General features: G+C 39.1%; 1 protein-coding gene across 1 annotated transcript in view; it reads left to right on the forward strand.

The window, feature by feature from the left end:
* Positions 1-5,019: 5,019 nt before the first annotated feature.
* The window catches only part of LOC110075059 (myosin-4), a 32,496-nt gene continuing 15,961 nt past the window's right edge, over positions 5,020-21,554 (forward strand). The window contains exons 1-14 of the mRNA XM_072990423.2: positions 5,020-5,060; positions 5,264-5,311; positions 7,035-7,260; positions 7,343-7,486; positions 7,579-7,735; positions 8,504-8,531; positions 8,627-8,744; positions 8,845-8,937; positions 13,134-13,197; positions 13,504-13,602; positions 13,694-13,797; positions 14,508-14,646; positions 15,193-15,311; positions 20,836-20,985. Of these exons, the coding sequence (XP_072846524.1) occupies positions 7,057-7,260; positions 7,343-7,486; positions 7,579-7,735; positions 8,504-8,531; positions 8,627-8,744; positions 8,845-8,937; positions 13,134-13,197; positions 13,504-13,602; positions 13,694-13,797; positions 14,508-14,646; positions 15,193-15,311; positions 20,836-20,985 (1,419 nt within the window). The 5' untranslated portion in view covers positions 5,020-5,060; positions 5,264-5,311; positions 7,035-7,056. The remainder of the gene's footprint in view (positions 5,061-5,263; positions 5,312-7,034; positions 7,261-7,342; positions 7,487-7,578; positions 7,736-8,503; positions 8,532-8,626; positions 8,745-8,844; positions 8,938-13,133; positions 13,198-13,503; positions 13,603-13,693; positions 13,798-14,507; positions 14,647-15,192; positions 15,312-20,835; positions 20,986-21,554) is intronic.

The following is a 21,554-nucleotide window of genomic DNA, read 5'->3' on the forward strand; positions in this document are numbered from 1 at the left end:
TGATCTCTGACACTTTCTCCCTAGATGTTGAGTGGGATAAATGTATTGGCAAAGTAGCTACCATGTTCTCTAGACTCACAAAGAGAGTATAGCTTAATAAGAAGCTGATGGCATATACCAAGATCCAGGTTTATAGAACCTGTGTCCTGAGTACACTCCTGTACTGCAGTGAGTCCTGGACTCTTTGTGCACAGAAGGAGAGGAAGCTGAATACCTTCCATATGTGTTGCCTCCGACGCATTTTTGGTATCACTTGGCAGGACAAAGTTCCAAATAGAGTAGTCCTGGAACGAGCTGGGATTTTTAGCATGTATACATTACTGAAACAGCGACGTCTACATTGGCTTGGACATGTTGTGAGAATGGCTGACGGTCGGATTCCAAAAGATCTCCTATATGGAGAATTAGTACAGGAAAATCGCCCCAGAGGGAGATCACAGCTGTGATACAAGGATATCTGCAAGCAGGATCTGAAAGCCTCAGGAATGGACCTCAACAAATGGGAAATTTTGACATATGAGTGTTCAGCCTGGAGGCAGGCGGTGCAGCGTGGCCTTTCCCAATTTGAAGAGACACTTCTTCAGTGGGCTGAGGCAAAGAGGCAGTCCCGAAACCAGCAAAATCAGGGAGCTGGATGGGGGGGGCACATAGTATTTGCCTTCAGTGTGGAAGGGGTTGTCACTCTTGAATTGGTCTTCTCAGCCACACTAGACACTGTTCCAAGACCTCTATTCAGAGCATGTTATCATAGTCTCTCGAGACTGAGGGATGCTTACACTGTGAGATGCTCTTCCAACAGATCAATCCTTATGAAGCCCCAGCTAGGGATAAGGACAAATTCCATTCAATTAATTTTCTTAAGGATCTTCTAAAATCCCCAAATTTCTTCATCCTCAGAATGGAAAGAACGGGCACTTCTTTGATAAGCAGAGACAACAGAGTTCTCTCCATACCAAGAACAGCTGTGTTTGCTGAATTTGGTTAATACGGGCTGCGGGCTAAACCGCAGAAGCCTGTGCTGCATGGTCAGAAGACCAGCAGTTGTAATATCGAATCCATGTGATGGAGTGAGCTCCCGTCGCTTGTCCCAGCTCCCGCCAACCTAGCGGTTCGAAAGCATACAATTGCAAGTAGATAAATAGGGACCACCACAGTGGGAAGGTAACAGTGTTCCGTGTCTAAGTCGCACTGGCCATGTGACCACGGAAGATTGTCTTCGGACAAAACGCTGGCTGTATGGCTTGGAAACAAGGATGAGCACCGCCCCCTAGAGTCGAACACGACTGGACAAAAAGTGTCAAGGGGAACTTTTACCTTTACCTTTAAGAGAAAGTAAACCAATAGATTTCCCCAAGCTGAACTTCAGTCCCTTGTCATAGGAATCAGGTTGTGATATCACTCTTCCTTCCTCTCTTTCTCTATTACTGTACATTGATTTAAGCACATTCCTCTATATCTGACTGTTCTTGATTTTGTGCATTTGGCTGACCTGCAAACCTGACCTGTGACTCTTCCATTCTTATTCACTTATAACCCTAGCGTAATATCCTAAAATTCTGGGGTTGCTACTGTTCTCTCAGATCTATGCAGTGACTCTCAGCACTCCTAAGAAGAATCTTGGAAATGGCATTGATCTCATGCTGTTTGCTGGGCTGATTGATGGAGCTGTGCAAAGGTATCAAATGATGTCAGACCATGCAGTCAATAATCTCACGGGGATTTGGGTGAGATCTCTGGATAATCTACATTTAGGTGTTGGTTTACACTCCTTGCTCTGGTAGGATTAAACTCCATTTTGGAATCACATATTTCATTCAGCCACTTCCCATGCTTTTGCCATGTTCTACTTTAAGACTGATAGGTTATTCCTAGATCTTGAACTTTGGGAGGCATGCTAACAACTATTCTGTCTAAGCCTCCTGCATAAAATAAAATTACTCAATTATTTTCAAACACTCCAGCATCAAGACCAATTTAAGTGGGCTTGAGTGTATCCTATTTTAGTGTATCCTACCTTAATCTGAAGTGTTTAAAAAAGAAATCATAGCATATCTTAATTTGAATCTGTGTTGTTCTATATTAATGCAATTGACTCCCACCATTGTCTTGCTAAAAGCAAAAAATATATTTCCACCAATGTGCCTATACATTTACTATAGAGCTTTGTCTTGCTGCCTATTTAGGTTTAGCCGTTGCCCCTCAAAGAACTTGTCAGAAATTCTCACATCCCTGGGTAAGACAGGTCAAACAGAGTCTTGTGGCTTGTAAAACTGGAGCTTCTTAAGCCGCTTGATTACTCTTGTGGCCTCTCTCTCAACTTGCCCAGTGTTGTGAAGTGCTGAAAAAGATTATCATCCTTATTCAGAGAGGTAAAACTGCACCAACACCATATCTCCCCCTGCCCGTAATTACCCGTACATTTGAAGCACCCTCGCCGGAGTAACAGGCATCCTGCTCCACTGTAGGAAGCGGAGGGAGGGAGGATCTTCAAGCATTCAATGTTCACCAGGTTAACAAGGCCGAACAGATCCAGGGAATACACAGCAGATAAAAGTCTTACAAATTCAGGTGTTGCCTTGGTCATAAGTTTAGCTGTCCTCATCTTCAGCGTCCAAGCAACCTCAGCCAGCTGGGATGCCACCATCCAAAGCAGCCCCCATGTCTGAAATGCTCTCGCCATTGCAGACAAGCAGGGTGAGGTTCCAGCACAGCTTCTTCTCCATCCTCTCCATTCAGCTTCCCGGCCAACAATAATCTCAGCCATTCTCTGCCTTCCACAAGAATCATCTCCAAAAAATATCCATTTCATTGTCTCTCACCCGGTAAGATAGATCAAACCAGCAAAGCTTTAAAAACAGAGCTTCTGACAATCAAGGGCCTCTGACTTGGGGTCTGCAGCTTGGGCCGAGGAGAGAGAGGGAGCCGTCCCAGGCTGGGCGTTCTTCCAAGAGCGGCCATTCATCTTGCTGACACCGCTCTGATAACAAATTCAATCCCCAGCTCTAACCCAGCACCTCAGCTAAACCTTCTGCAGGTTCTCAACAGAAAAATGGTATAAGATAAAGGACAGTTTTAATTCTCCAGACACAGGCAAAAGCCCCATTCCCACACTAAGATGGTGAGTGGTTGATGATCTTATTAGCTTCAGAGAACCTAACAGCACAGCAGCCTTCACTAAAAACAAGATTTAAAAAAATCTCACAGGGAAATCCCCCCCTGCATGCTCCCCTGCTGCCATCTTGATTTTCCTCTTGATAATACCTCCTTTGGCTTACAGAAACATTGTTCTGCTGTTCATTTTGACACAGAGGCAGTGTGATGCAGCTACCATGAGATGATTTATTTGGCCTTCTAGCTGGTCATAGACATACATTCCAGGTATGAAAGCCATCGAGAAAGCTAGTAACTCTGAATAAACACCACTAATCTCCTCTTGCTAAATTGTACACTTATAGTGTCAAAAGTTGTTTTCCTCTGTGCACTGTTGTGTCATGGTATGTTGTGTGTGCCAGACACACAAGCTCATACAATAATTTAATTACACCCTCCCCAAAATATAAAAAGGAAGGATTTCATGGTGGGGTAAATTAGATCTACAAATTATTTTAATTACAATTTTAAACTCCCCAGTCTGCAGTGGATCCTTCCAATAGCATAGAATAGATCATAAAGAGAGACATAGGGATCCTCCCTGACCAATTCTCCCATCTCGTAAGGGTGAGTCCCAATCCTTTGTGGCCTGCAGTATGCTTACAGCCATGCATTGGCCAGTCCATCTTGGAGAGGTCCTCCCAGGCACATAAGTTGGTCAACTCATGATTCATCAGTTGGCCTCAAAACAGTGGCCTCAATACACTGCCTCCCTGGTCACCTTTTGAATCTCTTGATCTGAGGAACCCTCTAATTGAACTCCCAATATTTTTTGGTGTTCAGCAGAGTTCACCACTACCGCCCTAAATTCTCTGTCTATTGGCTGTGATGACCTGCTTAAAACAGCCCCAGCCCAGATTCAACCATATGTTCCATGGGTAGTCAAGGTAGGATAGGCAAATAAATTTTGACCTCTTTTTGACCAAGAACATATATTCCTATCTGGCCTCTATCTGACTAGTGAGACTCACATTGGACCTATAGGATGGCCAGGATGAGTGATGCTAAAAAACAAATGATGGTGGGGCAAGGAGGACCTATAAATACTTCTACTCCTGTCTCATACACTATGATGAATGTCAGCTGTCCCACTCTTCCATTGGTACCCCCGTTTCTGAGCCATTCAAGCAAGTGGTAATGATGTAAAGGCCAGCAGACTTCTTATATTGTTTGATGAAGTGCATAACTACTTCATTATCTTTTCTTTACACCATAGGTACATACATAGGTTGTATTGTGTGATGTTGTGCTCCATGTATACTAAAACCTGCATTTTCTGATGTACTAAATGTGTTTTCATCAGGCACTTCTATATTACAGTAGTCACATAACTTTTAAATGGCAGCGTTCAGTTCTGCCAAGATTCTGGAAGAGCAATTCAAGACATAATTAGAAGGACAATAGGATGGTTAATTTGTCTTTAGGTTTAGGATTAATTTCAAATATTTTCTCCAAGCACTTCATAACTAGAGGGTAATATTATTAACCCCATTTAATATCTACCCTCCATCCTTAAACAGAATAGTGATATTAAAAAGCAGTGTCCAGGAGGTCATTCAGCAATGACAACATCAGCAATAGAACTCAAAGGAGCCCATATGCCATTCTTTAGCTTTCTCGAATAGTCCAGATTCTCTCCTTTAAGACTGTTGTGAAATTATTTATAGGGCATTTACACACATAGTATGAAGGACATCAAATATTTCTAATTATATCCAGACATGTCAAATGACAATTATGTCTTTAGTCAACTTTGCCAAACAATGCTTTACAGGGAAAGGTTAGCCAAAAATGCCTTGAGGGAAGAATGGCTTGGGGTGGAGGGAGGACAGAGGCTGGTACTTCTCACTCAGGAGTATAAAAGACGGTCTAGGGCCAATCTGCCTTGTCCTTCTTAAGATAGTTAGTAGGTAAGTGGTGGGGGATTATGGGGGGCTGGATGGGAGCAATGCCCCTGAATTCCTCGCATGCCCGTTCATTTGGAGTACCTTTGCCATCAATGCAAGGGGATTGACTTTGCCAGTGTAGATTTCAAACATGCCAGTTTGATTCATCACTGGAAGTCATTATGAAAAGCATTAGCAACAAGAGAGTCAACCTTTTTATTTTGCAGTACTGCCCAGTGTTGTGCCTGTACACTACCCGTTTCAATTATCAAGAGGTAAGATTGATTTTGCCCAATTCTTGGAGATGGGGTAATTTTAAAAAAAAGCCTTCTGTCAGACCTGATGTGTGGGGGCAGTTGCTGTATCCTATGTGTTTTTTGTGCTGCATGACATATTTAGCATTTATTCAATTCAGTTTCCTTGTTGCATGGTGTCCACAGTGTTCGATATTGATGTTCTATTGTGTCAAGCTCTCAAAGGATGTTTTCCTCCTCTCTAAGCATCTGATAGGAATTCTAGTTTTTAATTGCCACCTCTGACATTATTTGTACTCCAAACAGCATACTGGAAAACGATCTTATCGTCACAATACCAATGATCTTGACCATTCTTTAATCACTATTTCTGATGGGATGTTTTTGGAAATGCCTGTTGGACCAGTGATCATATGAGGCTTCGTTTATTTTAGTTGAAATAGTGATGGCTAAAATCTAACTGGCTTCTTTTTTCACTTCCATTATGTATTATTTTAGTGGTATATAATTTAAACGATGGCTGAAATTTTACTCGCTTTTCCTTTTATTTCCATTATTATATAATGTTAGCACCAACAGACCATAACAAATGGGACTAAAGTTTTTAAACCAAGCCTGTGTGCTGTTTTAGAGAGCAGTTTTATTCTCCCTGAATTCAGTTTCTGTAGGGCTCAGTGCCATGGAAAGGGCTGAAGATGGCCCTGCTTGGAATTCCTTCTGTCAAAAGAAAGGGTTAGGATTTCTGATGCGGTAGTAGGCAGCTTCTTGTGATGACTCAACTGTAAGCAGAAAGGGAGAGGGTTTTGCCTAAATGGCCAAATTGGAGTGGACAGGATCAGGCTAAATAGGGTTGCTTAAGGTAAGTAAAGGTGTGTGGTATGTGATTCATGCATTCACATGAAAGGATTGGGTGGTTTGGGTCAGGCGCCCCTCAAGCAACCCAGTTTAGCATGATCAAGATCTTCATTCACTTTAAGTGGGAATATTACTTTCTTTTAAAAGGAAAGCTTTCTCATTATCATTAAGGCCATCCCTTTGGAGAAGCCACTTAGTTGGAAGCTTCCTCTGGGCTCTTGTTTGGTTGGCAGGACATCTCTTTTTAATTGTTGCTAAGGTATCAGGGATGCTTTGAAAGTTAATAACTATTAAAGAAAAATGGAAAACTTTCTCTTTCCCCTCCAAAGGCAAGTAAGGTTTAAAGGGAAAGCTCCTCATTTTTCAGAACTGTTAAGAATCTGAATTGTTTTGAGAAATAAGAAGCTTTCCCTCTAAATGGGGATGCCTCTTCGTTTCTCAGTGGCTTAATTTTGACTCCAGCTTCATTGGCATAAAACAGCTCAGATTTGTTACTAGAGAAGGTGATTATGTTCTGTGATGCTAAATTATATGTAACACTTTCCAAAGTAAACCCTGATCACTTGGAGGCACGTCCCTTGCGGATGCTGGCTGCCCCATTCATTTTATTTGAGAGGCACCTCCAAATATGTGTGGGTTTATTTGCTGGTGTGTGTAAGAAGGCTTAATGCATGCTCTGGATTTACTGACATACAAATGCTGTTGGAAGTAAGTGGGATGATTGAAATAACTTGCCTATAAAATGGCAATAAAAGACTTAGGGTTACCAAAGAAAACAATCATTTCAAATGAAGAAATGCTTAGGATACAATTTGGGATATTATGCCTGGTGTCAGTAAAAAAATTGGTATCTTTGTGTCAATTCTTCTTCTTCTTCCTCCTACACCAGTGTTATCAAATAAACTGCAGCCATGTCATCAGATTCTGAGATGGCAGTCTTTGGGGAAGCTGCCCCTTATCTCCGAAAGTCAGAAAAGGAGAGAATTGAGGCTCAGAATAAGCCATTCGATGCCAGAACTGCAGTCTTTGTGGTGGACCCGAAGCAGTCCTTTGTGAAAGGCACTATTCAGAGCAAGGAAACAGGGAAGGTCACAGTCAAAAAGGACGGTGGAGACGTGAGTAGCTTACAGAGAAAAGTTAACACATTTGATTCTCTTCTTTCTGCTGTTGGCTGAATGGTGTCTTCTTTTCTTACAGACTGTGACAGTTAAGGATGACCAAGTCTTTCCTATGAACCCTCCCAAATTTGATAAGATTGAAGACATGGCCATGATGACCCATCTCCATGAACCTGCTGTCCTGTATAACCTCAAAGAGCGTTATGCAGCCTGGATGATCTATGTGAGAAGAGTTTGAGATTTACCATTGACTATCATAATGCAGAATAATTCTTTCACAAGGAAGCCAATATAGAATTAATCCTTTCTTTACAGACCTATTCAGGACTCTTCTGTGTCACCGTCAACCCCTACAAGTGGTTGCCAGTGTACAACCCAGAAGTTGTTAATGCCTACAGGGGCAAAAAGCGTCAAGAGGCCCCTCCCCACATCTTCTCCATCTCTGACAACGCGTATCAGTTCATGCTAACTGGTGAGCAGCACAACCCATATCAAAGCCATTATACAGTGGCAGGTTCAATATCCTTTCCAAAAAGTTTCATGCATAACCAGTTGCCTTAGAGGACACTGAGAGCTCAAAGAAAAGGAAAATCAATTCAGTTGTCCCATAAAACATACTAACTCCTAATTGCACTTGACCATATTTACGAATGCTCTTTATTGCTTAATTGACCCTTTTAGCCTATTTGCATTCAGATCAGTTTATAGTTTGGTACAGCATACAGTGGCGTCTTGCAGGGAAGGAAGAGGTTTAAAATCCAAAAGAATTGTGGAGAGGAGAAGTGAGAATCAGATTTCTGATATGTGAACTAGATGTGTGCTGGAACACATGACTTGTAATAAACCGGTGAGTGTGGAGTTTTCATAGATGCAGAATAATCTGAGCAAGTGTTCAACCAGTGGCCCGCATCCTCACTGACAAATTGCCCAAATTAAGAAAGTGTCCTAGGCACCTGATGTGGCTTGCAGAGTCTTATGATCTGGTGTGCAACAGGATATGCCGATGCTAATGCCTTAACTTTCAGCAATTCACCAAGGAGATTGATGCCAATTCCATCACTCTAGTATAAAACCTCAAAAGGATTTTGGCCAGTATTTCCTAACGGAAGAAGAAATAGAAATGGGCCATCCAGATGATAAATAACTACCTTTTAAGATTTTCAGGCTTTCCCAGGTGCCTTTTAAATGGAATATGCTTCATTTCAATATCAGTTACATTCTTGTTTCTTTGCTTTCCTAGATCGTGAGAATCAGTCCATCCTGATCACGTAAGTATGTTTTGGTCAATTTCCAGTCAGAGCAACTTTTGCTGTGAAGTGCAATGGATGACTGACGAATTTTTCTCATCTGTTTCTGCTGAAAGTGGAGAATCTGGTGCTGGAAAGACTGTGAACACGAAACGTGTCATTCAGTATTTTGCAACAATTGCTGCAGCTTCCGATAAGAAGAAAGAAGAACCACAGCAAACTGGCAAACTAAAGGTGAGTTGTTTGTTTGGAGGAAGACCACACTTTCCTTTTGGCTAATTACTGTTGGTTTAAAATTGGTAACTCTTTGATACACTATATAACACTTCTGCAGGGCACCCTTGAGGATCAAATCATCAGTGCCAACCCCTTGCTGGAGGCCTTTGGGAATGCCAAGACTGTGAGGAATGACAACTCTTCACGTTTTGTGAGTTTCATGTGTTTGAGAGAGCATCCATTCGTGAATGCCTTTGTACTCCGTGGCACCTTTCCTGGTACTCTAACAATGACGAAAAGCAACTGTGTCCAGTTAGGCCGGCTAACCTCTGCCCCTTTCTTTATTCACTGACTTCATAAAGGCAATTCTCCTTAACCAGGGGGACAGGTCCTGTCCCTTGGCTACCATTGCAAGAGCATAGATCAAGTTCACAGGACTTCTCACCTCTGCTTGCTGTGCCATCTGCCGTCAGAAAACCTGAGATTTGCTTGGATCCCTTCATGCCTCCACTGTCCTTTGTCATGGAAGCGACAATGTCCTCAGCCCAGCTCCTCACATAAAGTTCACATCCCATGAAAATCTAGAAGGAGATCCCATCTCCCACAACTGCCAATGATCTGCTACCCTTGGGATCATCTGTAGAAATAATAATTTATACATCCAGAACAATATTTGTTTTAGTAAGATCTTGTAACTTCAGCACTCATCTCCATCAGCTGCCAAGATTTGTTCCTCTTGGGATCATATCCCTCTGTATAATCTTCTAATTTCATGAATCATAGAATAGAATAATAGAATAACTGAGTTAGAAGGAGCCTATAAGGCCATTGAGCCCAACTCTTTGTTCAATGCAGGAATCCAAATCAAAGTAAATCTGACAGTTGGTTGTCCAATTTTCTCTTAAATGCCTCCAGCATTGGAATGCTCGCCACCTCCCAAGGTACTGGGAGGTGTCGTACTGCTCTAACAGTTAAGAAGTTTTTCCTGATAGTCAGCCTAAATCTGAATTCTGGTAGCTTGTGCCCATTATTTCATGTCCTGCACTCTGGGATGATTGAGAAGAGATCCTTTCCCTCCTCTATATAACTACCTTTCAAGTATTTGAAAAGTGCTATCATATCTCCCCTCAGTCTTCTTTTCTTAAGCATAAACATTCACAATTCTTTCAGGCTTTCCTCATAGGTTTCCAGAACCCTGATGATCCTGGGTGCCCTCCTCTGAATTTGTTCATTCGTTGGCATCCTTCCTAAAGTGCTGTATCCATAACTGGACACAGTAATCTAAATGAGGCCTAACCAGTGCAAAATAGAGGTGGACTAGTCCTTCACAGGATTTGGAGACTATACTTTCATTAATGCAGCCTAAAATACTGTTTGCCTTTTCCCAGCCACATTGCACTGTTGACTCATATTCAGCTTGTGATCTACAACAATTCCATGACCCTTCTTCCTTGTAGTACTGCTGAGCCAGGTATCCCCCATCTTGTAACTGTGTATTTGGGGTTTTCCCCCCTAGGTGTAGAACTTTATCCCTGTCAAATTTCTTTGTTTTTAGACCAGTGCTCAAATCCATCAAGATTTTTTTGAGTTTTGTTCCTGTCTTCCAAGGTATTAGTTATTCCACCTAATTTTATGTCATCTGCATTTGTTAAGTATTCCCTGCACCCCCTCATCCAAGTCATTAATAAAATGTTGAAAATCACTGAGCCTTGTGCTACCTGACTTGTTATCTCCTCCCAGTTTGAGAAGGAGCCATTGATAAGAATCTCTGAGTATGATTCTGTGACCAACTATGTATCCACTTGGCCCTTGTGCTATTCAGCTCACACCTAATTAGCTTGTTAATCAAAATATCATGGGAAACATCCAAATAAAAGATTGGATGGAGAAGATGAGTAGTACAGAACAAAAAATAGAGGTGCCGGCAATGGAAAAGTTGCTGTGGTTTAATGTCATTCAGCTGGAATGTTGGGTTAGAGAATGGTTAAAAAGAAAAGGTGAATGTTGAATGTTTACAAAATTTGAAGAAATGGTATTACAGAAAGAAAACAGAAAATTGGAGTAGAAGAATGAAAGGAAGGATAAGTAAAATGTATGCAATTTTAATAGAGAATCAACAAGAGGTATTAAAATGTTATGAGAAGCTGATTTGGAAGAGGAAATAAGTACTGTACTGAAAATGTGGAACAAAATAATTTTAAAATATATATCTGTAAGAATAAAGGAAAAGTTTTACAAACTGGTTTGGAGATGGAATATTTTTTTGTCCATGCAATCCAATTTCACTGGTATTAAATTGGATTGCATGGACAAAAAATATTCCAATATACTGTATGTGGACATGTGAGCAGGAAATAGGAACCTACTTTCATATGTGGTGGGAATGTGAATATGCTTTGGAAGTTGGTTTTTAAAGAGATAAGTGAAATATTAAAGCAAAATATAGCAATATGTCCTAAAATAGCACTTTTAGTGATATTTGAGAGTGAACAATGGAACTGGACAATGAAATAATTGATTACAAATTTTGTAACAGAAGCTAAAATAATGGAATTGGGGCTTTGGGAACAATATCAAGAAATTTCACACAGTACTATATGCAGTTGCAGATCTCACAAATCACACCATCAGACCTACAAAAATGGCAATATTAGGAACAGCATACATACTGCACCAATATTTAACAGATACTTAGTTTTTTTGTTAAAACATGTATCTGTTATATAATATCAGTCAAAGTTTTTATAAATTTGATTGTGCCTAGTGTTTTCCAACAACAACAACAGCGACAACTATTATTATTATTATTATTATTATTATTATTATTATTATTATTATTATTATTATTATTATTATTATTATTATTATTATTATTATTATTATTATTATTATTATTATTATTATTATTATTATTATTATTATTATTATTATTTTTGACTGTGCCTGGTGTTTTTGAGCAACAACAACAACCACGACAACCTTGGAAAACTAGAAGCAGACAACATTGTGCACAGAAAAGTTAAAGAACTGTCAGAAAGAGAATATATCAAAATACTGCGGAAAATTTTAAAATTAAAATTAAATGGGGGAAAATACAATCAAAGCCATAAACACATGGGCCATTCCAGTAATTAGATAACCAGCTGGAATAATAGACTGGACTCAAAACAAAGAATTGGATCAAAAAACACAGAAACTAATGAACATGCATCACACATTAAATCCAAAAAGCGATGTGCACAGATTATATTCTGGATCCAAATGGATAGACACCTTGAACATAACACTCTAGACACTCTAGAACAAAGAAATGTCTGGATGATTGACATTGCAATTCCAGGGGATGCCAGAGTTGAAAATAAAGAATTGGAAAAACTAACAAAGTACAGGGACCTGGCAATCGAAACTTCTTACCTCTGGAAGAAACACACCTCAGTGGTCCCCATAGTCATTGAGGCTTTGGGAACAATATGAAGAAATTTCACACAGTGCTATAAGGAGTTGCAGATCTCAGAAATCATATCATCAGAGCTACAAGAAACCAGCAATATTAGGAACAGCATATACTGCGTCAATATTTAACAAATAGTTTTTTAGTTACAGTAACTTGTATGTTATATAATACCAGTCTTATATAATAATGCCTGGATTTAATAATAATAATAATAATAATAATAATAATAATAATAATAATAATAATAATAATAATAATAATAATAATAATAATAATAATAATAATAATAATAATAATGATGATGATGATGATGATGATGATGATGATGATGATGATGATGATGATGATGATTTTCAGTGAGCACATCTGTTTAGTTTTGTCTAGGAACCATAGATGAAAAAGCATTTACCAAAAATGTTAGAAGGTATAGAAAGAGTGTTGCATCACATATCTGTGAATATTTACATTTCCTGAATCAAAACAGGAAAGCTAGAGAATGTATCTTTGGCAGGTGAAACAATGTGGGCAGAAAAGAGTGGTAAGATCCTTGAAAGTCTGTCTGTCTATCTATCTCAGTGCTAGTTGACTAGAGGAATTGGCTAGTGAATTGTAGTTGGCTGGAATGGAAGAGCAGAGGAAGGAGCAGCTTGATGATCTTAGCAGTTCGAGAGGGTTCCTGTACATCCACAGGCTGGCACACAGCATCTGAGCATTTGCTAAAGCAGTGGGAATTTTCCTTCCCAAGGGACACATTCCTTTACAGGGATCCTCCTATGAGCTGTATGTTAGAGATGGGTGTCCTCACAGTTCTCTCCACTTGCTAATATGTGTCCCTTCTTCCTCACACCAAGTTCTCTAAATAATTCTCCTATGGTTGCTGTTATTGTGGGATGGTGCAGCAGATCTACAGTAAAATCCATTTTGTACTAATTATGCGTCCTTTCCCCCTACAGGGTAAATTCATCAGAATCCATTTTGGTGCTACTGGCAAACTTGCTTCTGCAGACATTGAGACATGTAAGAGATTTTACTTGTCCGTCCATCCATCCATCTAGTCCGTCTGTCCTTTCCTTTCCTTTCCTTTCCTTTCCTTTCCTTTCCTTTCCTTTCCTTTCCTTTCCCTTCCTTTCCCTTCCCTTCCTCCCTCCCTCCCTCCCTCCCTCCCTCCCTCCCTTCCTTCCTTCCTTCCTTCCTTCCTTCCTTCCTTCCTTCCTTCCTTCCTTCCTTCCTTCCTTCCTTCCTTCCTTCCTTCCTTCCTTCCTTCCTTCCTTCCTTCCTTCCTTCCTTCCTTCCTTCGCTGATTACACTGCACTTCTTTCCTAGATCTGCTGGAAAAGTCCAGAGTCACTTTCCAGCTAAAAGCTGAAAGAAGCTACCACATCTTTTATCAGATCATGTCTAACAAGAAGCCAGAACTGATTGGTAAGAAGCATCTCTTTCGGAGGGGGCAATAGGTGCTAAGATTCTAATGGCAAAGGATGAGACTGAAACCATGGTTCTGCTTCCTATTCAGAGATGCTCCTGATCACCACCAACCCCTACGACTATCACTTTGTGAGTCAGGGTGAGATCAGTGTTGCCAGCATTAATGATCAGGAAGAGCTGATGGCAACTGATGTAAGTAAACTGTAGAACTGACCACAAAGAACATTAATTTGATGAGAAATGCATTGATTTTTCCCTGTCTTTTTTAGTAGAAACAAGGGAGGCTTAGAACATAAGAAGAGCCCTGCTGGATCAGGCCAAGGGCCCATCTAGTCCAGCTCCCTGTGTCTCACAGTGTCCCCACCAGATACCTCTGGGAGCACACGAGACAAGTAGATAGCTGTCTTCTGATATCCCCCTCCCCTGCATCTGGCATTTGGAGGTACCTTTCTTCTAAGCCTGAAGATTGTACATCCCCATCATGGCTTGTAACTTGCGATGGACTTTTCCTCCAGAAATCTGTCCAGTCCCCTTTTAAAGGCATCTAGGCCAGATGCCATCACCTGGGGAGATGAACCCTTTTTTTAATTTTAAGAGTGTGGACAAACTTTCCACAAATGTTCAGGGTGAATTAAAAATAGCAGTGGCAGTTTCCCTCTGGTACTCTTTCTTTTTCTTGTTTTTTTGCCCCTCCCCCAATAGCCTTGCTGATGTTTGTCCTAGACATTGCCCCTAATGATGTCACACAAAGTTGTTCTGGATGGAGCACATTCTCGGAGCGGGGGCTTAAGTTAAATGAAGTAGTTTGCTAAAATGTCTGCCTCCAAATATAGTAGTGATTAATTTTGAGCCAGTTTTGACTCAAATTATGAGAGAATGTTGACTATTGATTCAATTGACAGGAAGCCATTGAAATCCTGGGCTTTACTCCTGAAGAAAGAACAGCCATTTACAAGCTGACAGGGGCTGTCATGCATTATGGGAACATGAAGTTCAAGCAGAAACAGCGTGAGGAGCAGGCTGAGCCAGACGGCACGGAAGGTATTCAGAAGATTTGCTGTAGAATTCTTACACATCAGAAATTTCTCATTTTCTAAAAGGGTGTATTTAAAACTCCAAAAGAAAGAGGAAACTAAACCATAGTGTATGGCTTTCGTAATGTTTTGAGAGATGTGAAGTCCTCCCTCTTAGAAACAATCCTGTTCTGGCAGCTTAATATTACAGTCAGGTGAACAACTCTTGACAGATTTCAGGATGAAATTTCACCCCAGGATCCACAATAAAAATAATTTCAAAAACAGCTTAAAATGGGTTCTTGTTAGGTGCAGGATTTTTAATGTTTTAGTGGAACAGGATAGGTTTATGAATTGGCACCAAGGTTCAGGCACATTATCCTGTTTCCAAGATGTTGTCTCGTCCCCATTTGGGCAAGCTCTTTTAAATATTTTACACAAATCCTAGGTATGGTGCTCATTTCTTCCTTGATTTCCCATTGTACGAATACTGTAAGATTGATATCCAATTTGACATTGATCTTAATCAGTATCTCTATATTGTGAGAGTCTTTCTTTTCTCATATCTGTTCAGTTGCTGACAAGGCTGCCTACCTCATGAACCTCAATTCAGCAGATCTCCTGAAAGCTCTGTGCTTTCCTCGTGTCAAAGTCGGCAATGAGTATGTCACCAAAGGTCAAACTGTCCAGCAGGTAATGTTTAACCAGTTCTTCAAAAACCTCCATTATATGAATGTGGCATTTTATGCTCCCGTACCCGTTATTCAAAACACTAGGAAATGGCCTGATATGCTTCCAGGCTAAATTCAATGTGCTTATGCTAACATTTAAAGCCTTTACAGTTTAGGACCTGAGTGCCTCTCCCTCAAACTGTCTACTTGTCCCATCCGTACCTCATAAATTGGGATATTGCAGGTGGCGGCCCTGAACGAGGCCTGAAAATCTGCCATTCAAAACGGGGCCTTCTCGGTGGTCGCTCCATCACTTTGGAACTTGCTCCCACCTGTGGTCCAATTAGCCTCATCCCCCCTTGGCTTCAAGAGACAAGTTAAGACCTAGCTTTTCTCCCAAGCCTTCTATGGCCTTACCCCAGAGTAATCTTGTGAATTGATGGTGCTCCTCCCTGTTTATGTACCTGCCCTGTTCTCACTGCCTAATATTATTGTATTTAATATTTTTAATATTTTATACTCTTTATTTTTTTACTAGTTATTTTATCTTTTGTTACTATATTTCACTTTTACTGATTAGGTCGGTGATATTGGGGTTGTTTGTATTGTGTTATGATGATTTGCTTCCCACCCAGAGTAGTGGTTCTGCCACTAGCTGGGTGGGATAAAAATATAAACAAACATTGCTGCACAATATAGTGCTCATGTTTCCAGCAGGGAAAAAGGATGCCAAACTTTACATAGCAAAGCCCAGCCTGAATGTTGACAGCACTAATAGCAGCAGTCAAGATGATCTACAAGATCTTGTGCTCATTGCCAATCACAAAGTGACACAAAGAAGGGGAAAGTCACAGGACCTAGCTCTTTTTTGTTTTGTTTTGTTTTCACTAGTTAACCACTTCTCACCCAAACATGAAGCAATTGTCTGGATTGTTCTTGAACAAGTTCTTTAGATATCTATTGCTTGTAATACATATCTATTGCGAGTAGACGCTGTCTAGGGGGGCAGGGTAGAAATCTAATAAATAAATAAATAAATTGGAGCCACAAAGGAATCAAAATGCCTAGAAGAATTTCCTGATATTTGGCTGAACATCAGGAAAAACTTAACTGTTAGAGCAGTATGACAATGGAACCAATTACCTCATGGTGGATGCATTCAAGAAAAAATTGGACAACCATCTGTCAGATCTGCTTTGATTTGGATAACTGCATTGAGCAGGGGGTTTGGACTCGATGGCCTTATAAAGCCCTTCTAATTCAATTATTCTGTGATTCTATGATTCTATGAACTGATTTTCCTGGCTTTATAAAACAAACGTGTAAGTACACATACATTATTGGGGGAGGACAGAACCAAAAACAACTAGAATGTGGCTGCAGTCTAGCTGTGCCAAAATATTTAAGGGGCTGTTTTGGACTTAAATGGTGAAGAAAAAGTGTAAGTTAGGGCAGCACATACAACAGAGAAACATACACACCCTTTAACTTGTCAAGTAAACTAATGTTGCCATGCCTGCTTCACAGAATAGCAAAAAGCTATATTCCAGCTTCTAAACCCTTTCCTTGTGATAGGCAACCTGAGAAGAAAAAGCTATATCAGACCAGAAGTTCTATGAACATGTGTGTATGTTTTCCAAAATATGTCCCCTCACCCTTTGAATAACAATTTTAAAAGGAGGGCTTAGGGTTACCTAAGATTGTCACTGAAAACCAAAGTCAAAATATCTAACAGAAAGACTGTAGAAAGACAGGGACACAAGGCAGATAAATGGCAGGATCAATCAAGTCAAGCCTAAACTCTCACTAGAGCAAAAACTGTAAACTGAGGCTATTCTACCTTGTTCAAATAACAGTAATCTTAAAACCGTACAGCTGGAAGGTACCCTATGGATCATCACATACAGCTGTGTAAAGGAGGCACAGTGACCTCAAACTCCCAACATTTAGCTCCACAGCCAGATGCCTAAACCACTGAGCTCTTCAGCAGTTCAACCATAAAAAACTGACCAGAAAAGACAATATTGTGGGGAAAAATGGTGATGGGGGCAGTAGGAAGAAAGGAAAACTTAGCATGGGTAGTTTCAGTAATTAGATACCCAGCTGGAATAATAAGCTGGACTCAAAATAAATTACAAGAACTGGATTGAAAAACATGGAAACTAATGGACATACATCACATTCTACATACAAAAAGTTATGTGGACATCTTATATTTACTAAATTGGAGGCCATAGATTACTGCAAATACAGCAGGTAGTAGAGGAGGGTGGAAAAAGCCTAAATAATTATATGAATACGAGTAGAGAAAAATTACTTAAGACATTGAAAATAGAGATTATTTTGAAAACAATAGAAACAAAGGCTCAATATAAGAAACAATTTGAACATAAATTAAATAGTTGGAAAAAATAAACCACTAAATGGACAACATCTGAGAAATGTTGGTGGAAGGCTTGACAATAATTCAACATAAGTATCAGTAAAATCAAATTTGAATGAGTTTGATTGTATTTCCACCATTCAAATTTTCTGCATTTTTTTTGGTGGATTCTCTTTCCATCATATCTTTAACTTTTGTGTGCAGAATGTTATCTGCTTCTAGTATTCCAAGGTATTTATAATCTTCATCACTTGATAGTGGTTTTATATCATCATTTGCCATGTTGTATCAATAGAGCTGCACATTTGTCAATTCCATTTTTTTTTTAATTTCTTCACTAAATATTTGCACTCTGTTTAGCAGTGATTCTATCTCCACGGAGCTTTTTGCACATAGCTTTAGGTCATCCATGTATAACAGATGATTGATTTTTTCCTGCTTGTTCTGAAATATGGTAGCCCAATTCAGTTTTACTTAAAATTATTGACATGAGGAATCAATGAGATTTTAAACAGCACTGGTGACAAAGAATCCCCTTGAAATATTCCTCTTTAGGAATATCACTATAAGCCAGTTTTCCATTTTCTCATGTTTTTCTTGAAGAACATCTGAATATTTTTACTAATCCCAAAAATTTTAGGCAGGTATTGATCCAGCTGTGTGACAATGAGTCAAATGCCTATTTATAGTCTATCTAGGCATGTTAAGGTTTGTTTTCCATTTTTTTGCATTCTTTAGTATCATTTTATCAATAAACAGCTGATCTCTTGACTTTTTGAAGTTCCCTTTCTGTTCAGATGGTATAGGGAGTTTTCAATTAAGTAATTATATCTTGCAAGTACTGTGAGGAGCTTGAACATAATTGGTCAGTAATTACTGGGTTCATTGCCATTTTTATGATCTTTTAAATCAGAAATGTGCAGCTTCAGTTGTAGAATTTTGAAGTAAGTTATAAAATTGCACTGCTATGTGTTGATGGAGACTTGTCAGATGCTCTAACCAAAATCTGTGCAGCTCATTTGATCCAAGTACATTCCAGTTTTTCACAACTTTTACTTGCCTCTTAATCATTTCAGATGTTATTACAATATCATCCATATGTTTTCCTTGCGTTTCTTTACAAATGTCTTTAATCCATGAGGCATTTTTCTTATCTGTGGTTGGGCTTTCTCAAATTTCTTCCCAAAATTTTAAAGCATCATCTTTACATAGGCCTAATTTCTTTTGCTCTCCATTTTCTAGTGATTTATAGAATAATATTGCTCTCCATTTCCTAGTGATTTATAGAATAATATTGGTTATTTGGAAAACGTGTGTTTTCTCTATATTGCTTCTAGCGTTCATCATATATCTCAGTTTTCTTTTCTGTAACATTGTTTTAATTTTTCCAGAATTTCAACAATTGTTATCCTTTTTAGGTCATATTCTTTGCATAGTCTGGCTTTCACTTTTTTGTTTTTTAGTTTCAAGTCTTTAAAGTGTTTTAAGTAGCTAATGTCTGTATGTTATTCACTCATTCACTCACTCACTCATTCATTCATTTATTCAAAAACACCAGACATAGTCAATCAAAACTATAAAAAACATTGATTGGTATTATATAACAGATAAAAGTTTTAACCAAAAACCTAAAAGTATTTGTTAAATACTGGTGTAGTATGTATCCTGTTCTTAATATTACCATTTTGTAGCTCTGAGAGTTTTATTTCTGAGATCTGCAGCTGCTTATAGTACCGCATGAAATTTCTTGATATTGTTCTCAAAGCCCCAATGACTACAGGGACCACTGAAGTGTGTTTCATCCAGAAGCGAGATGTTTTGATTGCCAGGTCTCTGTTCTTTGTTAGTTTTTCCAATTCTTTATTTTCAACTCTGGCATCCTCTGGAATTGCAATGTCAATGATCCAGACATTTCTTTGTTCTATTACTACTATGTCTGGTGTGTTATGTTCCAGATGTCTGTCAGTTTGGGTCTGGAAATCCCACAAGATCTTGATTTCCTCATTTTCTGAAACATTCTCTACTACAGGTTTTTGGAGGCTGGCAAGTTATATTTTTTGTATAATGCCCAGTGCACTAATTTTTCCATTCTCTCATGTCTAGTTTTATAGTCTGTGAAATCTTTGGACATTCACAGATGAGGTATGACACAGTTTCATCTTTTTCTTGGCAGAGTTGACATTTGTTGTCAGCACTAACTCCTTGGATCTTAACTTTCATCACATTGGTTTGGAGTGCTTGTTCTTGGGCAGCATAAATCAAACCTTCGGTTTCTTTCTTAAGGGTCTCCAGTTTTAGCCATGTCCATGTTGAATTATTATCATGCTTTCTATCAATATTTCTCAGGTGTTGGTCCTTTATTTATTTCTGTTGTTTTCAAAATATTCTCAAATTTTCTGTTGCTTTCAAACATTCCCCATATGATGATGATGATGATGATGATGATCAGCAGCAGCAGCAGCAGCAGCAGCATTTTATTATGTAGTAGTATTAGTATTATTGAAAATGTGTCTTTTGATACAGTTTCTGTTATCTTTCATTGCCATGCAGGTCTGTAAACATCTCCTTTTCTGGCTCATGAAGATAAAAATATGTAAATTATTTGCAAAGCTCTTGCTGGAAAGCCTGTCCCATGCATGCCTAGTGTGATAAAACATCACTGTTTCTCACATTTTAAAGGCTGTTCTTGAGGACCAATCTTTTAGTCCCTGGTTTCTTTCCAAATAAAAAAGGTTGATGTGAGCAAACATTTCTTTTCAAGATAAGTAGGACTGGTATTTTCATTTTATATGAGCTATTTTAGATCTAGGGATGACTGGGATATTTCTGAATGGGAGAAACAGTTTTGCTTTTAAAAAAATTATAAATTGAAATCCTTTGCTCAAATGTTCCCAAATTTGGCACAGAGCAAGAGCAGACTGTCTGGTACATCTGTGCTACTCGTAAATCTGATGCTGATCCGAAACCCAATTTAAAAGCTGTATGTTTTCGTTTGGACTGCTCCCATTTTTAAAACTGCCCTACGGAATGTTAATTTGCTCTGCCAGCACAATATCAATAATGCATTCAGGCACAGCAATAATCAGTCAGTGACTGTAGTAACAATTTTCTCTGTTTTTTTCATCTCCTGGTATGGTAAATAATGCAATTATTTTCTCTCTAGGTGTACAATAACGTGGGTGCTCTTGCAAAAGCAGTTTACGACAAGATGTTCTTGTGGATGGTGGTTCGTATTAACCAGCAGCTGGATACTAAGCAGTCCAGACAATATTTCATTGGTGTCCTGGACATCGCTGGCTTTGAGATTTTCGATGTAAGGATTCATGCAACAGACATGTATAATTACCAGGAGAAGTAATGTGTTGCCTTTTCCTCTTTATATATTTATTATTATTTTTTACTATATCAAAACTATGCTGCTCAATATGCTACCTAGCATGAAAGAAGATCACCATTCTTTATCACTTTATATCAAAATGTGATCACTTCTGAAGCCCCATAGGGTCGCTGTAGTTTTGATTTAACTGCTAAATTCTATTATAGGTTTCATTTTCTAAAACAAACAGTACTTGAACATGCCTTAACATTTGTATTAGTTTGGAATCAATCTTAAAGGAAATAATTCTCTATATTGGAGGCTTAAAAGAATGCTAGCATAGGCTTGATTACTGGAAGATGCACAGAGTACCTCTAGATCAACAGCTCATAATAAAAAATGTGATCAAAGGCATTTAAGAAGTATTCATTTCCCCTTTATTAATAGTTTCTTCTGATGAATAGTTTTGCAATTAATCAGATGTTCAAAACTGTCTGGACACCTGTAAATATTCCATGAATGAGGCAGGGTGATTGGAGAATAAAGACCTAACCCTGGAGCATCCA

Source organism: Pogona vitticeps, chromosome 2 (genome assembly GCF_051106095.1).
Source record: "Pogona vitticeps strain Pit_001003342236 chromosome 2, PviZW2.1, whole genome shotgun sequence".
Classification (NCBI taxonomy): domain Eukaryota; kingdom Metazoa; phylum Chordata; class Lepidosauria; order Squamata; family Agamidae; genus Pogona; species Pogona vitticeps.